Source organism: Pygocentrus nattereri, chromosome 6 (assembly GCF_015220715.1).
Source record: "Pygocentrus nattereri isolate fPygNat1 chromosome 6, fPygNat1.pri, whole genome shotgun sequence".
Taxonomy (NCBI): Eukaryota; Metazoa; Chordata; class Actinopteri; order Characiformes; family Serrasalmidae; genus Pygocentrus; species Pygocentrus nattereri.
The window spans coordinates 3,575,074-3,589,349 of NC_051216.1; the positions used below are offsets into that span (position 1 = coordinate 3,575,074).

A 14,276-nucleotide genomic window follows, 5' to 3' on the forward strand; every position below is an offset into this window, starting at 1 on the left:
AGGAGCTTAGGAACGTACAGAGGGAGCTCAAAGTCCACTTGCGAGAGGCCAAGTAGTCCTACAGGGTGAAGGTGGAGCCAAAGTTAAGGGTGAATAACATGAGGAAGGTATGGAATGGTATGAAGACCATTACAGGATGCAAGCAGAGGATGGACAGTGCATTAGATGGTGGCGCAGAGAGAGCCAGTGAGAACAACATCTTCTACAACCAGTTTGACTGCCCTGTTCAGATCTCCACAGCACCTGTATGTCCAGCAGTCACCTCCACACCCTCCCTCTTCTCAGCTCCTGGCCAACACCTCATCTGCTCCTACTCATATTCATGACATCAGATCTGACCTGCAGCACCACTATAGCCCCCCCCACACACCTTCACTACAGACCAAATTTGAGGTGAGCTGAGGAAACTCCGCACAAGGAAAGCAGCTGGTCCAGACAAAGTATGTCCTAGACTACTTAGGTCCTGTGTTGCTGAGCTGGGGTCACCCCTACAGTACATCTTCAACCTGAGTCTGCGCTTGGGGAGGGTTCCCACACAATGGAAGACATCATGCCTCATTCCAGTACCCAAGAGGGGGCGACCCAGTGAACTCAATGACTTCAGGCCTGTTGCTCTAACATCCCATATCATGAAGACACTGGAGCGCCTTCTTCTACACCTTCTCAGACCCCAGGTTCGACATGCAACAGACCCCCTGCAGTTTGCCTACAGGGAGAAAGTGGGAGTGGAGGATGCCTGCTCCATCATGCCCACTCTTATCTGGACAAGGGTGGTTGTGCTGTAAGATTCATGTTTTGATTTTTCCAGTGCCTTTAACACCATTCAGCCCCTCCAACTGAGAGACAAGCTGGTTAACATGCAAGTGGATCCACACCTGGTCTCCTGGATTACTGACTACCTCACTGGCAGACCTCAGTATGTCAGGCTCAAGGAGTGTACATCAGAGACTGTGGTCAGCAGCTCAGGAGCACCACAGGGGACTGTACTGTCCCCCTTTCTGTTCACACTGTACACCTCAGACTTTCAGTACAACTCTGAGACGTGTCACATGCAGAGGTTTTCTGATGACACTGCCATTGTGGCATGTGTAAGGGGAGGGCAGTAGAGGAAGTACAAGACCCTGGTGAAGGACTTTGTGGAGTGGTGCCATGAGAACAACCTGCTTCTGAACTCTGCCAAGACCAAGGAGATGGTAGTGGACTTTTGCAGGGTTAGGCCACCCACACAGCCAGTCTCTATTGAGGGGGTTGAAGTGGAGAGGGTAATGACCTACAGGTATCTAGAGCTGCAACTGGATGATAGGTTGGACTGGTCACCCAACACAGACATCCTGTACAGGAAGGGTCAAAGCAGGCTCTACTTCCTGAAGAGGCTGAGGTCCTTTAACATCTGCAGATGTTCTATTAGACCATGGTTGCCAGCTGTCTTTTCTATGCTGTGGTATGCTGGGGAGGGAGCATAAAAAGGAGAGACGAGATGCGACTGGTCAAGCTGGTCAGGTGAGCGGGGTCAGTGGTTGGGGTGGAACCTGACTCTGTGGTCAAGGTGGCTGAGACAAGGACACTACACAAACTGCTCTCCATTATGGAGGATGATGGCCACCCACTGCACACCATCATCATGGACAGGAGGAGCATGTTAAGTGGCAGGTTGCTGACACAGAGCTGCTCAACCAACATATTCAGGAGATCCTTTGTCCCCAGAGCCATCAGGCACTTCAACTCTTCCCAGGGGGACCAGCAGAGAAGGGGGGAGAGAGGAGGATTGAAACTGAATCATGCTTATCCTGTGTTTATCTATTCATCTGCACGTATAGACAGCGTGCTGCACATATTGTCATCTGTAAATTTTGGAGCAGTCACTATTGCACTGCATCATATGTGTACACCCATTTACAGTTACTGTATAGTGTTGTGTGTCTGCTAAATTTCCTTTGGGATTAATAAAGTATCTATCTATCTATCTATCTATCTATCTATCTATCTATCTATCTATCTATCTATCTATCTATCTATCTATCTATCTATCTATCTATCTATCTATCTATCTATCTATCTATCTATCTATCTATCTATCTATCTATCGGAGCAGCACAGCAAAGCCAGCAGCCCCAGAACCACAACGCTCTGCATTCCTACCAAACCTCTCAAAACCCCTTCTGAAAGCACTACAGTGCGGCAGTGATGGGCCCTCGCAGCAACACAAACAGACTGAGCTCGACTCGGTCTGACTGAGCTTTTATGTAATTCAGTGTGTGCAGTGGCGTAAAGGTTCAGAGTCCATAAACTAGGTGAGAGATCCGTGCCTTGAACTGCCAGGACCCTTTTGTCCACACTGCACTCTCGTAACTACAGAACATGCACATTATTTTCTTTCTAAATAATTAACAGAGGCTACTGAATAATCTATAGTAGTTAGTCAATAATAGAGTTAATTGATAAACCATTATACATTGTAAACACTGCTTTGATGTCTTTTGAATTTTGTTGCTCCACATTGTGCACTGCACAAACGCCGTCCCGTATCGTAATCAGGGCTGGATACTGACTAACCACTATACAGCGGTTGGGATAGTGTAGTGGGTAACACTTCTAGACTGGGGTTCAGTGCCCCACCCAGGTAAACACCCTCCACTACACCAATAAGAGTCCTTGGGCAAGACTCCTAACACCACCTTTGCCTACCTGTGTAAAATGATCAAATTGTAAGTCACTCTGGATTAAAAGCGTCTCCCAAATATTGTAAATGTAAAAATGTAAATGATATTAAATTCAAGAACTTTACAGTACCAAGTTCAGCCACGTCACCCCATTGCTGTGCTCCCTTCACTGGCTTCCTGTAGCTGTGCGCATCAGATTTAAAACCCTAACGCTGGCCTACAAAGCTAAAAATGGACCAGCCCCTACCTACTTGATGGCAATGGTAAAATCTCGAACTGTACCACGAGTCCTTCGAGCTTTGAGTACAGCTCGGCTTGACCCGCCATCCTTCAAGGTGCACGGAAGACAAGCGTCGAGAATGTTCTCTGTACTGGCACCCAGGTGGTGGAATGAACTCCCACTGGCTGTCCGAACAGCAGAGTCTCTTGCTGTCTTCAAACGCAGACTGAAGACTCATCTCTTTACACAGCACTTAAATGAGCACTGAACTATAAGCTGCACTTATTTTATTTATTGTATTGTATCTTATTGTTATTGTATTGCATTGACTGGCACAGAGTTCTGCGTTCAACTCTGGTTCTTTTTCTCTTGGTGTCTGCAGTGACATTTGTTTCTAGCAGTATCTGAGCTCAAGTCTGTCTTTTTCTCTAAGCTATTGGTAACTAGCAAAGATACTTTCTCTAGATTGACAAAGCACTTCTTGTAAGTCGCTCTGGATAAGAGCATCTGCTAAATACTGTAAATGTAAATGTAAGTAGTAGCACCACCAAAAACAGTCATTCAACAAAGAGTTTCTGTGCCCAAGTAGCCGGCCTTTGTCACATGATTGAGCCGGTAAAGCAGCTTGTTCCAAAATCTAGAAGGATGATTTTCCAGACACTGCGATAAACAAATATGTAAAATAAATAAATGAATAAACTGAAATCCTCCTGACTAATATCACCACCTTTTCTTTCAGAGATAAGCTATTCTAGACTAGATTTGTATGTATGAGATTAATCAGCCAGCTTCTAGCGTCTCTGTCTACAGTTCTCTCATTTACACAAAAGAAAAGAGAAACTTTCTGAGAACTGAACGTTTTATAAAAGAATAAAATTTCTATAAAATAACACATTTCAACAAAACTTTACTTATTTTCATAATTCAGCTGGACAGATTTGTAGCTCTATAGTCTTATAGCTCTATAAACACTGCATTCTTAAAGTGGTGATGAACATCATGCGTACGAATCTACAGTTGCCTGTTCATCTTAAAATAAAAAAGCAAGATCTGTCAATCGTTTTTAAGACGTTGTGGTTTTTGAGGATCTCAGTGTTATCTGGGCCACCACATGAGCAAAAACAACTATTAGAACCCATCCTTGTTCTACTGTTTGGAGTTAGTAAAGCAGGTTATCATAGCTGTGGATTCTTTAAGACTGCATGCCTCATTTTTAGCCCTGCAATGGACTGGCGACCTGTCCAGGGTGTATCCTGCCTTCCGCCAGATGACTGCTGGGATAGGCTCCAGCATCCCAGCGTCTAGAGAGAAGTTATACTTAAAGAGAGATTTTAAGTAGAACTTCATTCCATACTGACAGATAATTTAGCTTGATTCGAGTTAAATTAGTTTTTCTCTTTTTTGACATTTTACTTATGACTGTTCAGGAACTTTTATCAGCACGGGTTTCAAAAGATTCTGAGTGACACTCAGGCCTAACATCATCATCATCGTTGACCGCTAGTCCAGGTAGGGTCACAGTAGCAGTTGGCAGAGCAGAGAATCCCAGATGACTCTGTTCCCCTCAACTTCCTCCAGCTCATTTCCGGGGACCCCAAGCCGCTCCCAGGTCAACTTGTCGTCATAATCCCTCCAGCAGGTCCTAGGACGACCCCGGGGTCTTGTCCGGGTAGGCCGTGCCTGGAACACCCCCACCGGGAGGCGTCCAGGCGGCATCCGGATCAGATCCCCGAACCAACTCAGCTGGCTCCTCTCAATGCGGAGGAGTAGCGGCTCTACTCTGAGCTCCTCCCAGATGACCAAGCTCCTCACTCTTCCACAGAGCGTATAGCCCGCCACCCGATGAAGAAAGCTCATTTCCGCCGCTTGTATTCACGATCTCATTCTTTCAGTCAGCTCATGATCATAGGTGAGGGTTGGGATGTAGACTGACCGGTAAACAGAGAGCTTCGCCTTTTGGCTCAACTCCCTCTTCACCACTACAGTCTGGTACAGTGACCGCATTACAGCTGCCACCTTTCCCAGCCTGCGGCTGATATCATGATCCCTCTTTCCGTCACTTGTGAACAAGACCCCAAGATAGTTCAACTTCTCCACCTTGGGCAGGTCCTTTCCCCTTACCTGGAGTGGGCATGCCATCCTTTTCCGGGCCAAGACCATGGACTCAGACTTGGAGGTGCTGATCCTCATACCAACCGCTTCACACTCAGCTGCAAACCGCTCCAGCGAGCGATGGAGGCATCCATGTGATTCAAAAGAACAACATCATCTGCAAATAGCATAGACGCCACCCTCCGGCCTCCACACATAATGCCTTCCTGACCCCGGCTATGCCCTGACACTCTGTCCATGAATATCATGAACAGGAGTGGACACAGGGCACAACCCTGGCAGAGTCCAATGCTAACACTGAAAGAGTTAATGCCGAGTATACGGACAAAGCTCTCACTCTGGGAGTACAGAGATTGGATGGCCCGGAGTAGTAGCCCCAGCACCCCATACTCTCAGAGGACCTTCCACAAGATATCTCGAGGAACACAGTCATAAGCCTTCTCCAAGTCCACAAAACACATGTAGACTGGTTGGGCAAACTCCTGTGCCCCCTCAACAATCTGTGAGATCGTGAAAAGCTGGTCCATTGTTCCACAGCCGGGATGGAATCCACATTGTTCCTCCTAAATTTGAGGTTCAACTATCGGTCGGAGTCTCCTTTCCATAGACTTTCCCAGGGAGGCTGAGCAATGTGATACCCCAATAGTTGACACACGCCCTCCAGTCCCCCTTTTTAAAAATATGGACCACCACTCCAGTCTGCCAGTCCAAGGGTACTGTTCCCGAGGTCCATGCAATATTGCAGAGGCGTGTTAGCCATGACAGCCCCAAAATATACAGAGTCTTAAGCATCTCTGGATGAATCTCATCCACCCCCGGTGCCTTGCCACTGAGGAGCTTACCAACTGAGCAGCTTACCAACTACCTTAGTGACCTCCACCAGGGAAATGGAACTTGGCACACCAGGAGCCTCTGGCCCTGACTCCAATGAGCGAGGCATGTCTCCTGGATTAAGAAGTTCCTCAAAGTGCTCCTTCCACTGATCGACAATATCCTCATTTGAAGTAAAAGTTTCTCCACCCTTGCCGAATACAGCTTGGGCGCAGCACCCCAACCGCTCCTGAGTTGTCGGACAGTTGTCCAGAACCTCTTTGAGGCTGAATGAAAGTCTTTTTCCATGGCCTCATCAAACTCCTCCCATGCCCTGGATTTTGCTTCTGCCACCATTGCAGCTGCCACCTTTTTAGCCTGTCAGTACCTATCAGCTGAATTGGGAGTCCTTCGGGCCAACCAGTCCCTAAAGGCCTCTTTCTTCAGCTTGACGGCCTCCACCAGGAGGTTCTTGGGTTACAGTCCTGACAGGCACCGACAAGTTTTTGGCCAAGCTATGCCTGGCAGCTTACACAATGGAGGTTTTGAACAGGGTCCATTCAGACTCCATGTCCCCTACTTCCTCCAGGACATGAGAAAAGCTCTCCCGGGGGTGGGAGTTGAAATCATTCGAAAAGGGGCCTCCAACAGTCGTTCACAGCACACCCTCACTATTCGCTTGGGCCTCAGGCCGTTCTTCCCAATCACGCCTCTCCAGGTCTCCCAGTCGTTGCCAACATGAGCATTGAAGTCTCCCAGTAAGACTATGGAGTCTGTAGGCGGGACCCCTTCCAGAACCCTGCCCACTCTCTCCAAGAAGGCCGAATACTCTGACCTGTTGTTTGGTGCATAAGCTCAGACAACAGTCAAAGTTTTCCTCTCTGCGATTTTAATTCACATTGAGGTGACCCTCTCATCCACTGGGACAAACTCCAACTGCATGGTCAACCAGGGACTCATGAGTATCCCCACACCCGCCCGGCACCTCTCACCCTGTGCTACCTCTGAGTAGGAGCGAGACCAACCCCTATCCAGGAGTTTGGTTCCAAAGCCGAGACTGTGGGTGGAGGTGAGCCCAACTATATCTAGTTGGTACCTCTCAACCTCCTGCACAAGTTCCGGCTCCTTCCCCCCCAGTGAGGTTACATTCCATGTACCAAGAGCCAGTTTCTGCTGAAGGGGCCTAGGCCAACTAGGGCCTCCCCGCCATCTCCCACTGCCAATACAGCACTGCACCGCTCCCCCATGCTGGACCTTGCGGGTGGTGGGCCGACATGGCCTCCCCACATTGTCTCTTCAGGCTGAGCATGGGTGGGTTACGTGGGCTGTCTGGCCACCAGGCGCTCGCCATGGAACACTACTCCCAGGCCTGGCTCTAGGTGTAGGTCCCGGTGACCCTTTCCCAGGCAGGGTACATGATTTTTTTGTGCACAATATGCATGGAGTGGTTTGGATCACGTTAGTCTGGGTCTTCACTCCAGATCTGTTCGGCCTTGGAGACCCTACCAGGAGGATATTGCTCCCGATGATTAAGCTCTGAAGATCCATAGACCACACAGGGAAAGACATAGCTATGGGGTTTAACTGTTAGCTGGAGAAGCTAAAGGAGATTTACGTATAGCTAGAATAGTCTAAACGTGTGGGAACTCATGTGCCTTTAAATCAAACTCTCCTTAAAACAATGGTGCCCAGATAAAAGGCAATTGCTGTGCAATTGCTGGCTGATAACACTAATTCAGGTTTATGTTGAGCTAAAGTGATCAAACAGGTTACTGATCACATCTGTACCTCATCTATTTCATTACTTGTCTTGTATTACTTATTGTGTTGCTTCGCTTGCTCCTTTAATTCAAACCACTGCAATAAACTGTAATCTTTTCAATGGCTTAATGAGCTTATCGCTGCTGTTCGAAATAAACCTCGTATCTGCATAATTTTACAGGAGAAGGAAAAAACATGCATTACTTTCATTGTAAGTCAATTGAAACAGAGTTGTTCTGTTTTTACAGAGTTTTTACACACAATATAAAGGCCAACATGCAATTTCAGATTGTAAAAACTGAAAATCAACAAAAATAGAGATACAGGATTTTGTTCCAACAACGGCGTTATATTTCTGAAGAACAGCTGAAAAACCATCAAGCATATGAAACTCGTTTAGAACTCACCTGAGGCAAAGCGTGTATTTTACTATGAGATAATCCTCCAATCATGACCATGTTTGGCATCACTGGTCGAGAAAACTCAAACACAAAGTCGGAGAGCATCAACCAGAGATCTGCACGGCTCATGATCTCCATCATGGACGTTTCTCTCTGCAGAAATCGTGAGGCAATCTCGTCTGCATGGCTGAACAGATGTCTACAGGCCAGGGGCTGCAGCAAAGCTCTCACCATGTTCAGAGTCCTCTGCCAAAAGCTCATCCGGTCAGAATAGTGAGTATATTTATGTGGAGCATAAGAAGCTGGACTTGGACACTGGCTGGCCAGGAAATCTACATCACATGGATGGTTAACTTGCATGTAAATGGACGGGATGTTGAGAAATTCACCAATGATGGCTCCCTGAGGCTCAAAAGGGTCTGTGAGAACGGCGTCAAAGTCCCAGTCCTTCAGCGTCTTCATCAACTCCTCGTTGTTCAGTAAGCTCTCTGCATTTTTGAGTGTAAATGTCTTGAGAAAATCCAGACTAAAGACAAAATAAATGAACCTGCTGAGATCAGTAGATTTGTCTATATTAAGAATGTCCTCCATACGTGATGACATGCGTTCCTGTATCTGAGCTTTAGTGTGGGGTACAGGAAATCTAAGCGTGGTCGTATGTTCTGAAGGACCCATACTGAGACTTTCCTCTGGAATGACGACGACCACCTGATTCCCTCTCCTTCCCAGCTCCTCCACTAAAGGCTTCATCCCAGTCCAGTGGCTGCCATCTGCTGGAATCACTAACAGTTTCCCAGCCTGAACTGAACCCAGCCAGAAAAGACACAACAGTGACTGTAACCCAGACATCTTCAAAAACCTGCTTACAGCTGACCTCACCCGGCCTTACAGAGATCACGCCGAACCACAGCAGACCTCAGCTCTGTCCCACATAAATTAAAATTTCACTATTTATCTCCTGGAGTGGTTGTACATTTGCTCCGTAACAGTGTTGGGTAAGCATGTGGGACGGGCTTGCTTTTGTAAGGGGGGAAGGATACTATAAAAACACAGTTAAAAGGGAGAGAGAGAGAGAGAGAGAGAGAGAGAGAGAAAGAGAGAGAGAGAGAGAGAGAGAAAGACAGAGAAACAGAGAAAGACAGAGAAAGACAGAGAGAGAGAGAGAGAGAGAGAGAGAGAGAGAGAGAGAGAAAGAGAGAGAAACAAAGAGAAACAGAGAAAGACAGAGAAAGAGAGAGGGAGAGAGAGAGAGAGAGAGAGAGAGAGAGAGAGAGAGAGAGAGAGAGGGGGGACAAAGTTGAAAAACCAGACCAGTCACGCAATCAGCTGCTGCCATACAAGAACAGAGAGGATCTGCCACGTTTCTCACATTATATATGCTTTATCTATAGCAACAAATAACTCAACCCAACTCACAAACCAGCAGACCACCACCAATACAGGAAACACCAGCACTTAAAACCGCAAGGTCCAGATAAGGTCCAACTTACAGGTGCTTTCCCAACAAGTCAGACACAAGAAGCTCTAATGTTCTAACATCTGTTCTGCCCATAAATAGAACATTAGCCAAGCTCAACCGTTTCAAGTTTCAAGTTTGTCATTTGCACAACATTTCAGGACATTAATGCATCGAAATGCTTGTGGTGAGGCTCAGATACTCACTCTACAGAAAGTAGATAAGTAAATGTAAGATATAAAAAACGAATTGAAATGTATGAAATATATACAACATGTAGAGAAAATGGACATTTTAAAGTGACTTAAGTGACTCAGTGTTATTGTTCTTTAAAGTGGCTTAGTGTTAAGGTGTTATTGTCCATAGCAGAGATGATATGATGTATAATAACACTGACAGAGTGACTGAGAGAAATGGCAGTTGGTTCAGAAAATACATGTGTATTGAACTGAAAAAGCCTTCGGGTTAATTCTCAACTCATAAGCTCTTATTACACTAACACTCTAATACTGACTTTCTACAGTCCTGTACTCCCTCACACATTAAGCCTTTAGGTGCTTATAGCCTCTCACTTCTCAATACACGTGTATACAGACATTATATACAACACATCGCTGTTGTCGGAAGAAAACCTTGTGCCATAATTTGAAAGTGCCTCTTCTCCTTTACATTGTGTGTCAATTTCATGACGAATGGACTCAAAGAAACGTCCCAAAAGGACTTGGAGAAACGTCTGGTTCCCTTGACTTACATCAAAAGTAAAGCAGGTTTTTTCCTTCTCCTGTAAGGTTACCGTTTTTGGAGATACAAAGTTTTCGTCCGACAGCAGCGATACTGTTTATACATTTATGCCACGCAAAATCAACCCCTTAATACGGCACAGCAGATGTACTGAGCGCATTTGAATGAATAAATCAAGTTAGAGATGTTTCTAAGGCCTGTGTTACAGGTGTGGTTCACTCTGAGGGGCTGGTCAGAGCACAGGGGTGAGGTGGGTCATTCCTCACCGTTCTTTGTTTTGTAAATCACAGGAAACAGCAGAACAGGCAGTGATGAATATAAAGACACACGCAAACATAAAACAGGTTACAAGCAATGTAAATTACCACATAGTAACACCAGCCGCTAAGCATTTAGTGGACCTACAACACGAAACACAGAGGAACCACAGAGGATCAGAGCCTATTAGGCCTTTAGAGAAGGCCAAATGATTTCTGTGGAAAAAAACATCTTTATTTAATAAAGTCTCTGTGCTTGGTGTATTTAAACTCTACAGGGACTGTCGTGATAGCCTTGTTTCATTGTTACATTTTGGTTGGAAAAAAATCTTGAAATGCCAGTGGAAAATGATCCAATGAGGATTCTTTGTTTAATGTTCTATGTAAATACAGTTGAGTGAGCTGAACTGAAAGCCTTACTCATTGCATTAACTACCAACATCACTGGATGTGCAAGGGAATCAACCAATTAGGCACTGATTTGCAATGGGTGGGACCAATTTAGTGAGAAAAAAATATAATGTCTAGACCTTCTCAAAGTTCTAGATACATCACAGAAGTAAATATGAACTTTGGTCTAAGGAGGTGTCAGTTATGAAAATGTAAGTGTGGTCGTATGTTCTGAAGGACCCAAACCGAGACTTTCCTCTGGAATGACAGCCACCACCTGATTCCCTCTCCTTCCCAGCTCCTACACTAAAGGCTTCATTCCAGTCCAGCGGCTGCCATCTGCTGGAATCACTAACAGCTTCCCAGCCTTGTGTTCAGATTGGGGATATCACAGAAAAGCAGTCCTAGGCTCTACTCCATGGGATGTAGTTCACAAAGTGGGTGGATGTAGTGGGTGTATCTTTGCTTAAAGCTCAGTGCTGAGTAAGCATGCGGGTCAATGTACAGCCACTTTAAAATGAACTGTATATTAACCCACACGTTTACTGAGCACCACGTTTTGAGCGAAGGGTCTTCACATTACATAAAACCCTAAAAGAATAGCGTACCTTTCTGCCCATGCATAGAACATCAGATAATGAGTCATGAATTATTATCCAAAGTGACTCAGGTCTCCGTGTCAGACGCAAAAGACCTCTGGTCAAATTTTAACGTTAGTTTGTGCTTTAGTGCTTTATGCAAAGTTAATGTTTTAACAATGCATTTAATGAACAGAGAAGCTCATTCAGTGGCGTCTGTTCCAGCTGTGCTGTGTTAAAGAGGCCGTGTGAGATCTTTACAGTGAGATCTTTACAGTGAGAGCTTTATAGTGAGATCTTTCTTACCCACTGCTATATGGCTCTACAGTGAGTCTCCTTACTGCAGAGACGGTACTGATCTTCTGCTGTCTGAACTATACTGAACCACATCACTGTATCTTCTCTTCAATTAATACACACTGCAATATATCACAACTATCACAGTAATGACACTTTTTGGCATTTGGCCACAATCATTAAAGGTATACTGGGAGAAGAAACTAGCAGTTTTGGACCAAGAACAAGGTTGGTTAAAACCATTGTATAATGACTGGTCCAACCCAAACAGTGTGGAAAACACAATCAAGTAAAACTTCAAAACCTTTGAAGCGTTCATGAACTTGTTGGGAGAATCACTCATGGAGGTGTCATTTCTAAAGCTTACCTGTGGCAAAGGTTTTGGTTTAGGGACAGAAAATCCTCCAATCATGACCATGTTTGGCATCACTGGTCGAGGAAACTCAAAGGCAAAGTCAAAGCGCAGGAACCAAAGATCTGCACGACTCATGATCTCCAGCATGGACGTTTCTCTCTGCAGAAATCGTGAGGCAATCTCGTCTGCATGGCTGAACAGACGTCTACAGGTCAGGGGCTGCAGCAAAGCTCTCACCATGTTCACAGTCCTCCTGAAAAAGCCCATCCGGTTGGAATACTGAGTATATCGATGTGGGATATAGGAAACTGGACTTGGACACCGGCTGGCCAGAAAGTGAGCACCACACGGATGGTTAACCTGAATATAAATGGATGAGATGTTGAGGAATTCACCAACGATGGCTCCCTTAGGGTCAAAAGGGTCTGTGAGAATGGCGTCGAAGTCCCAGTCCTTCAGCGTCTTCATCAACTTCTTATTGAACAGCAAGCTCTCCGCATTTCTTACTGTTCTAGTCTTAAGTGTCTCCACAGTAAGGAAAGAACCCAGAAGTCCTCCCAGATCAGTAGATGTGTCTGTGCTAATAAAATCATCAAGAGTGGATGATAAAAGTTCCTGTATCTGAGCTTTAGTGTGGGGTACAGGAAATGTAAGCGTGGTCGTATGTTCTGAAGGACCCATGCTGAGACTTTCCTCTGGAATGACGACCACCACCTGATTCCCTCTCCTTCCCAGCTCCTCCACTAAAGGCTTCATCCCAGTCCAGTGGCTTCCATCTGTTGGAATCACTAACAGCTTCCCAGCCTGAACTGAACCCAGCCAGAAAAGACACAACAGTGATTGTAATCCAGCCATCTTCACCAAAAAACCCAATACCTTGTGTTCAGATTGGGGAAATCACAGAAAAGCAGTCCTAGGCTCTACTCCATACGATGTAGTTCACTAAGTGGGTGGATGTAGTGGGTGTAGCTTTGCCTAAAGCACAGTGCTGAGTAAGCATGCGGGTCAATGTACAGCCACTTTAAATTGAACTGTATATTAACCCACACGTTTACTGAGCACCACGTTTTGAGCGAAGGTAAACCTACTTCGGTGATGTATAGTGAACTTTATCCTTCTGTCGACAGTCACTAGACTAGAACAGACAGGATTAGTCCACCATGTAAAACAGACATGTTTCTCAGCTGTTAGAACATCAGACTGAATGTAAAGAGTAAAGCCTCATTTGCACCACAAGGTCCAACTGACAGGTGCTTTGGCAACCTAACCTAACAAATTTCAGACAACTTACAAAAATCCCCCAAAGAAACCGTAGGGTACCTTTCTGCCCATGCATAGAACATCAGATAATGAGTCAGGAATTATTATCCACAGTGACTAAAGTCTCCGTGTCAGACGCAAAAGACTTCAGGTCAAATTTTAACGTTAGTTTGTGCTTTAGTGCTTTATGCAAAGTTAATGTTTTAACAATGCATTTGATGAACGGAGAAGTTCATTCAGTGGCGTCTGTTCCAGCTGTGCTGTGTTAAAGAGCCGTGTGACAGCCGTGTTACAGTGACAGCTTTACAGTGAGATCTTTATAGTGAGATCTTTACAGTGAGAGCTTTACAGTGAGAGCTTTATAGTGAGAGCTTTATAGTGAGATCTTTACAATGAGAGCTTTATAGTGAGATCTTTATAGTGAGATCTTTACAGTGAGAGCTTTATAGTGAGATCTTTACAGTGAGCTCTTTATAGTGAGATCTTTATAGTGAGATCTTTACAGTGAGAGCTTTACAGTGAGAGCTTTATAGTGAGAGCTTTATAGTGAGAGCTTTATAGTGAGATCTTTACAATGAGAGCTTTACAGTGAGAGCTTTACAGTGAGAGCTTTATAGTGAGATCTTTACAGTGAGAGCTTTACAGTGAGAGCTTTATAGTGAGAGCTTTATAGTGAGATCTTTACAATGAGAGCTTTACAGTGAGAGCTTTATAGTGAGATCTTTACAGTGAGAGCTTTATAGTGAGATCTTTACAGTGAGAGCTTTACAGTGAGAGCTTTACAGTGAGAGCTTTATAGTGAGATCTTTACAGTGAGAGCTTTATAGTGAGATCTTTACAGTGAGAGCTTTATAGTGAGAGCTTTATAGTGAGATCTTTACAATGAGAGCTTTACAGTGAGAGCTTTACAGTGAGAGCTTTATAGTGAGATCTTTACAGTGAGAGCTTTACAGTGAGAGCTTTATAGTGAGAGCTTTA

At 45.1% G+C, this 14,276-nt stretch overlaps 2 protein-coding genes across 3 annotated transcripts in view; both read right to left on the reverse strand.

The window, feature by feature from the left end:
• Positions 1–14,276, reverse strand: part of LOC108413752 (UDP-glucuronosyltransferase-like) — an 80,437-nt gene that overhangs the window by 42,854 nt on the left and 23,307 nt on the right. The window contains exon 1 of one of the 2 annotated variants that reach the window (XM_037539295.1): positions 12,051–12,908. The exons of the other annotated variant lie outside the window; for it this stretch is intronic. Within the exon in view, the coding sequence (XP_037395192.1) occupies positions 12,051–12,893 (843 nt within the window). The 5' untranslated portion in view covers positions 12,894–12,908. Of the gene's footprint in view, positions 1–12,050; positions 12,909–14,276 lie in introns of those variants that run through there. 2 annotated transcript variants of the gene reach the window in all.
• LOC108414245 (UDP-glucuronosyltransferase 1A1-like) lies at positions 7,262–8,880 on the reverse strand. Its single transcript, XM_017687074.2, has 2 exons — positions 7,971–8,880; positions 7,262–7,402 (listed from the first exon to the last, which is right to left on the reverse strand). Exons 1-2 carry the CDS (start codon positions 8,811–8,813, stop codon positions 7,262–7,264), a joined length of 984 nt encoding a protein of 327 aa, XP_017542563.2. The 5' UTR covers positions 8,814–8,880.

Bases quoted from the DNA above. Each gene is read 5' to 3' on its own strand.
- LOC108414245 (XM_017687074.2), bottom strand. From the start codon at position 8,813: ATGTCTGGGTTACAGTCACTGTTGTGTCTTTTCTGGCTGGGTTCAGTT. The intron at 7,403-7,970 runs GTGAGTTCTAAA...AATCTCCTTTAG, and splicing joins AAATACACGCTTTGCCTCAG to CTTCTCCAGCTAACAGTTAA.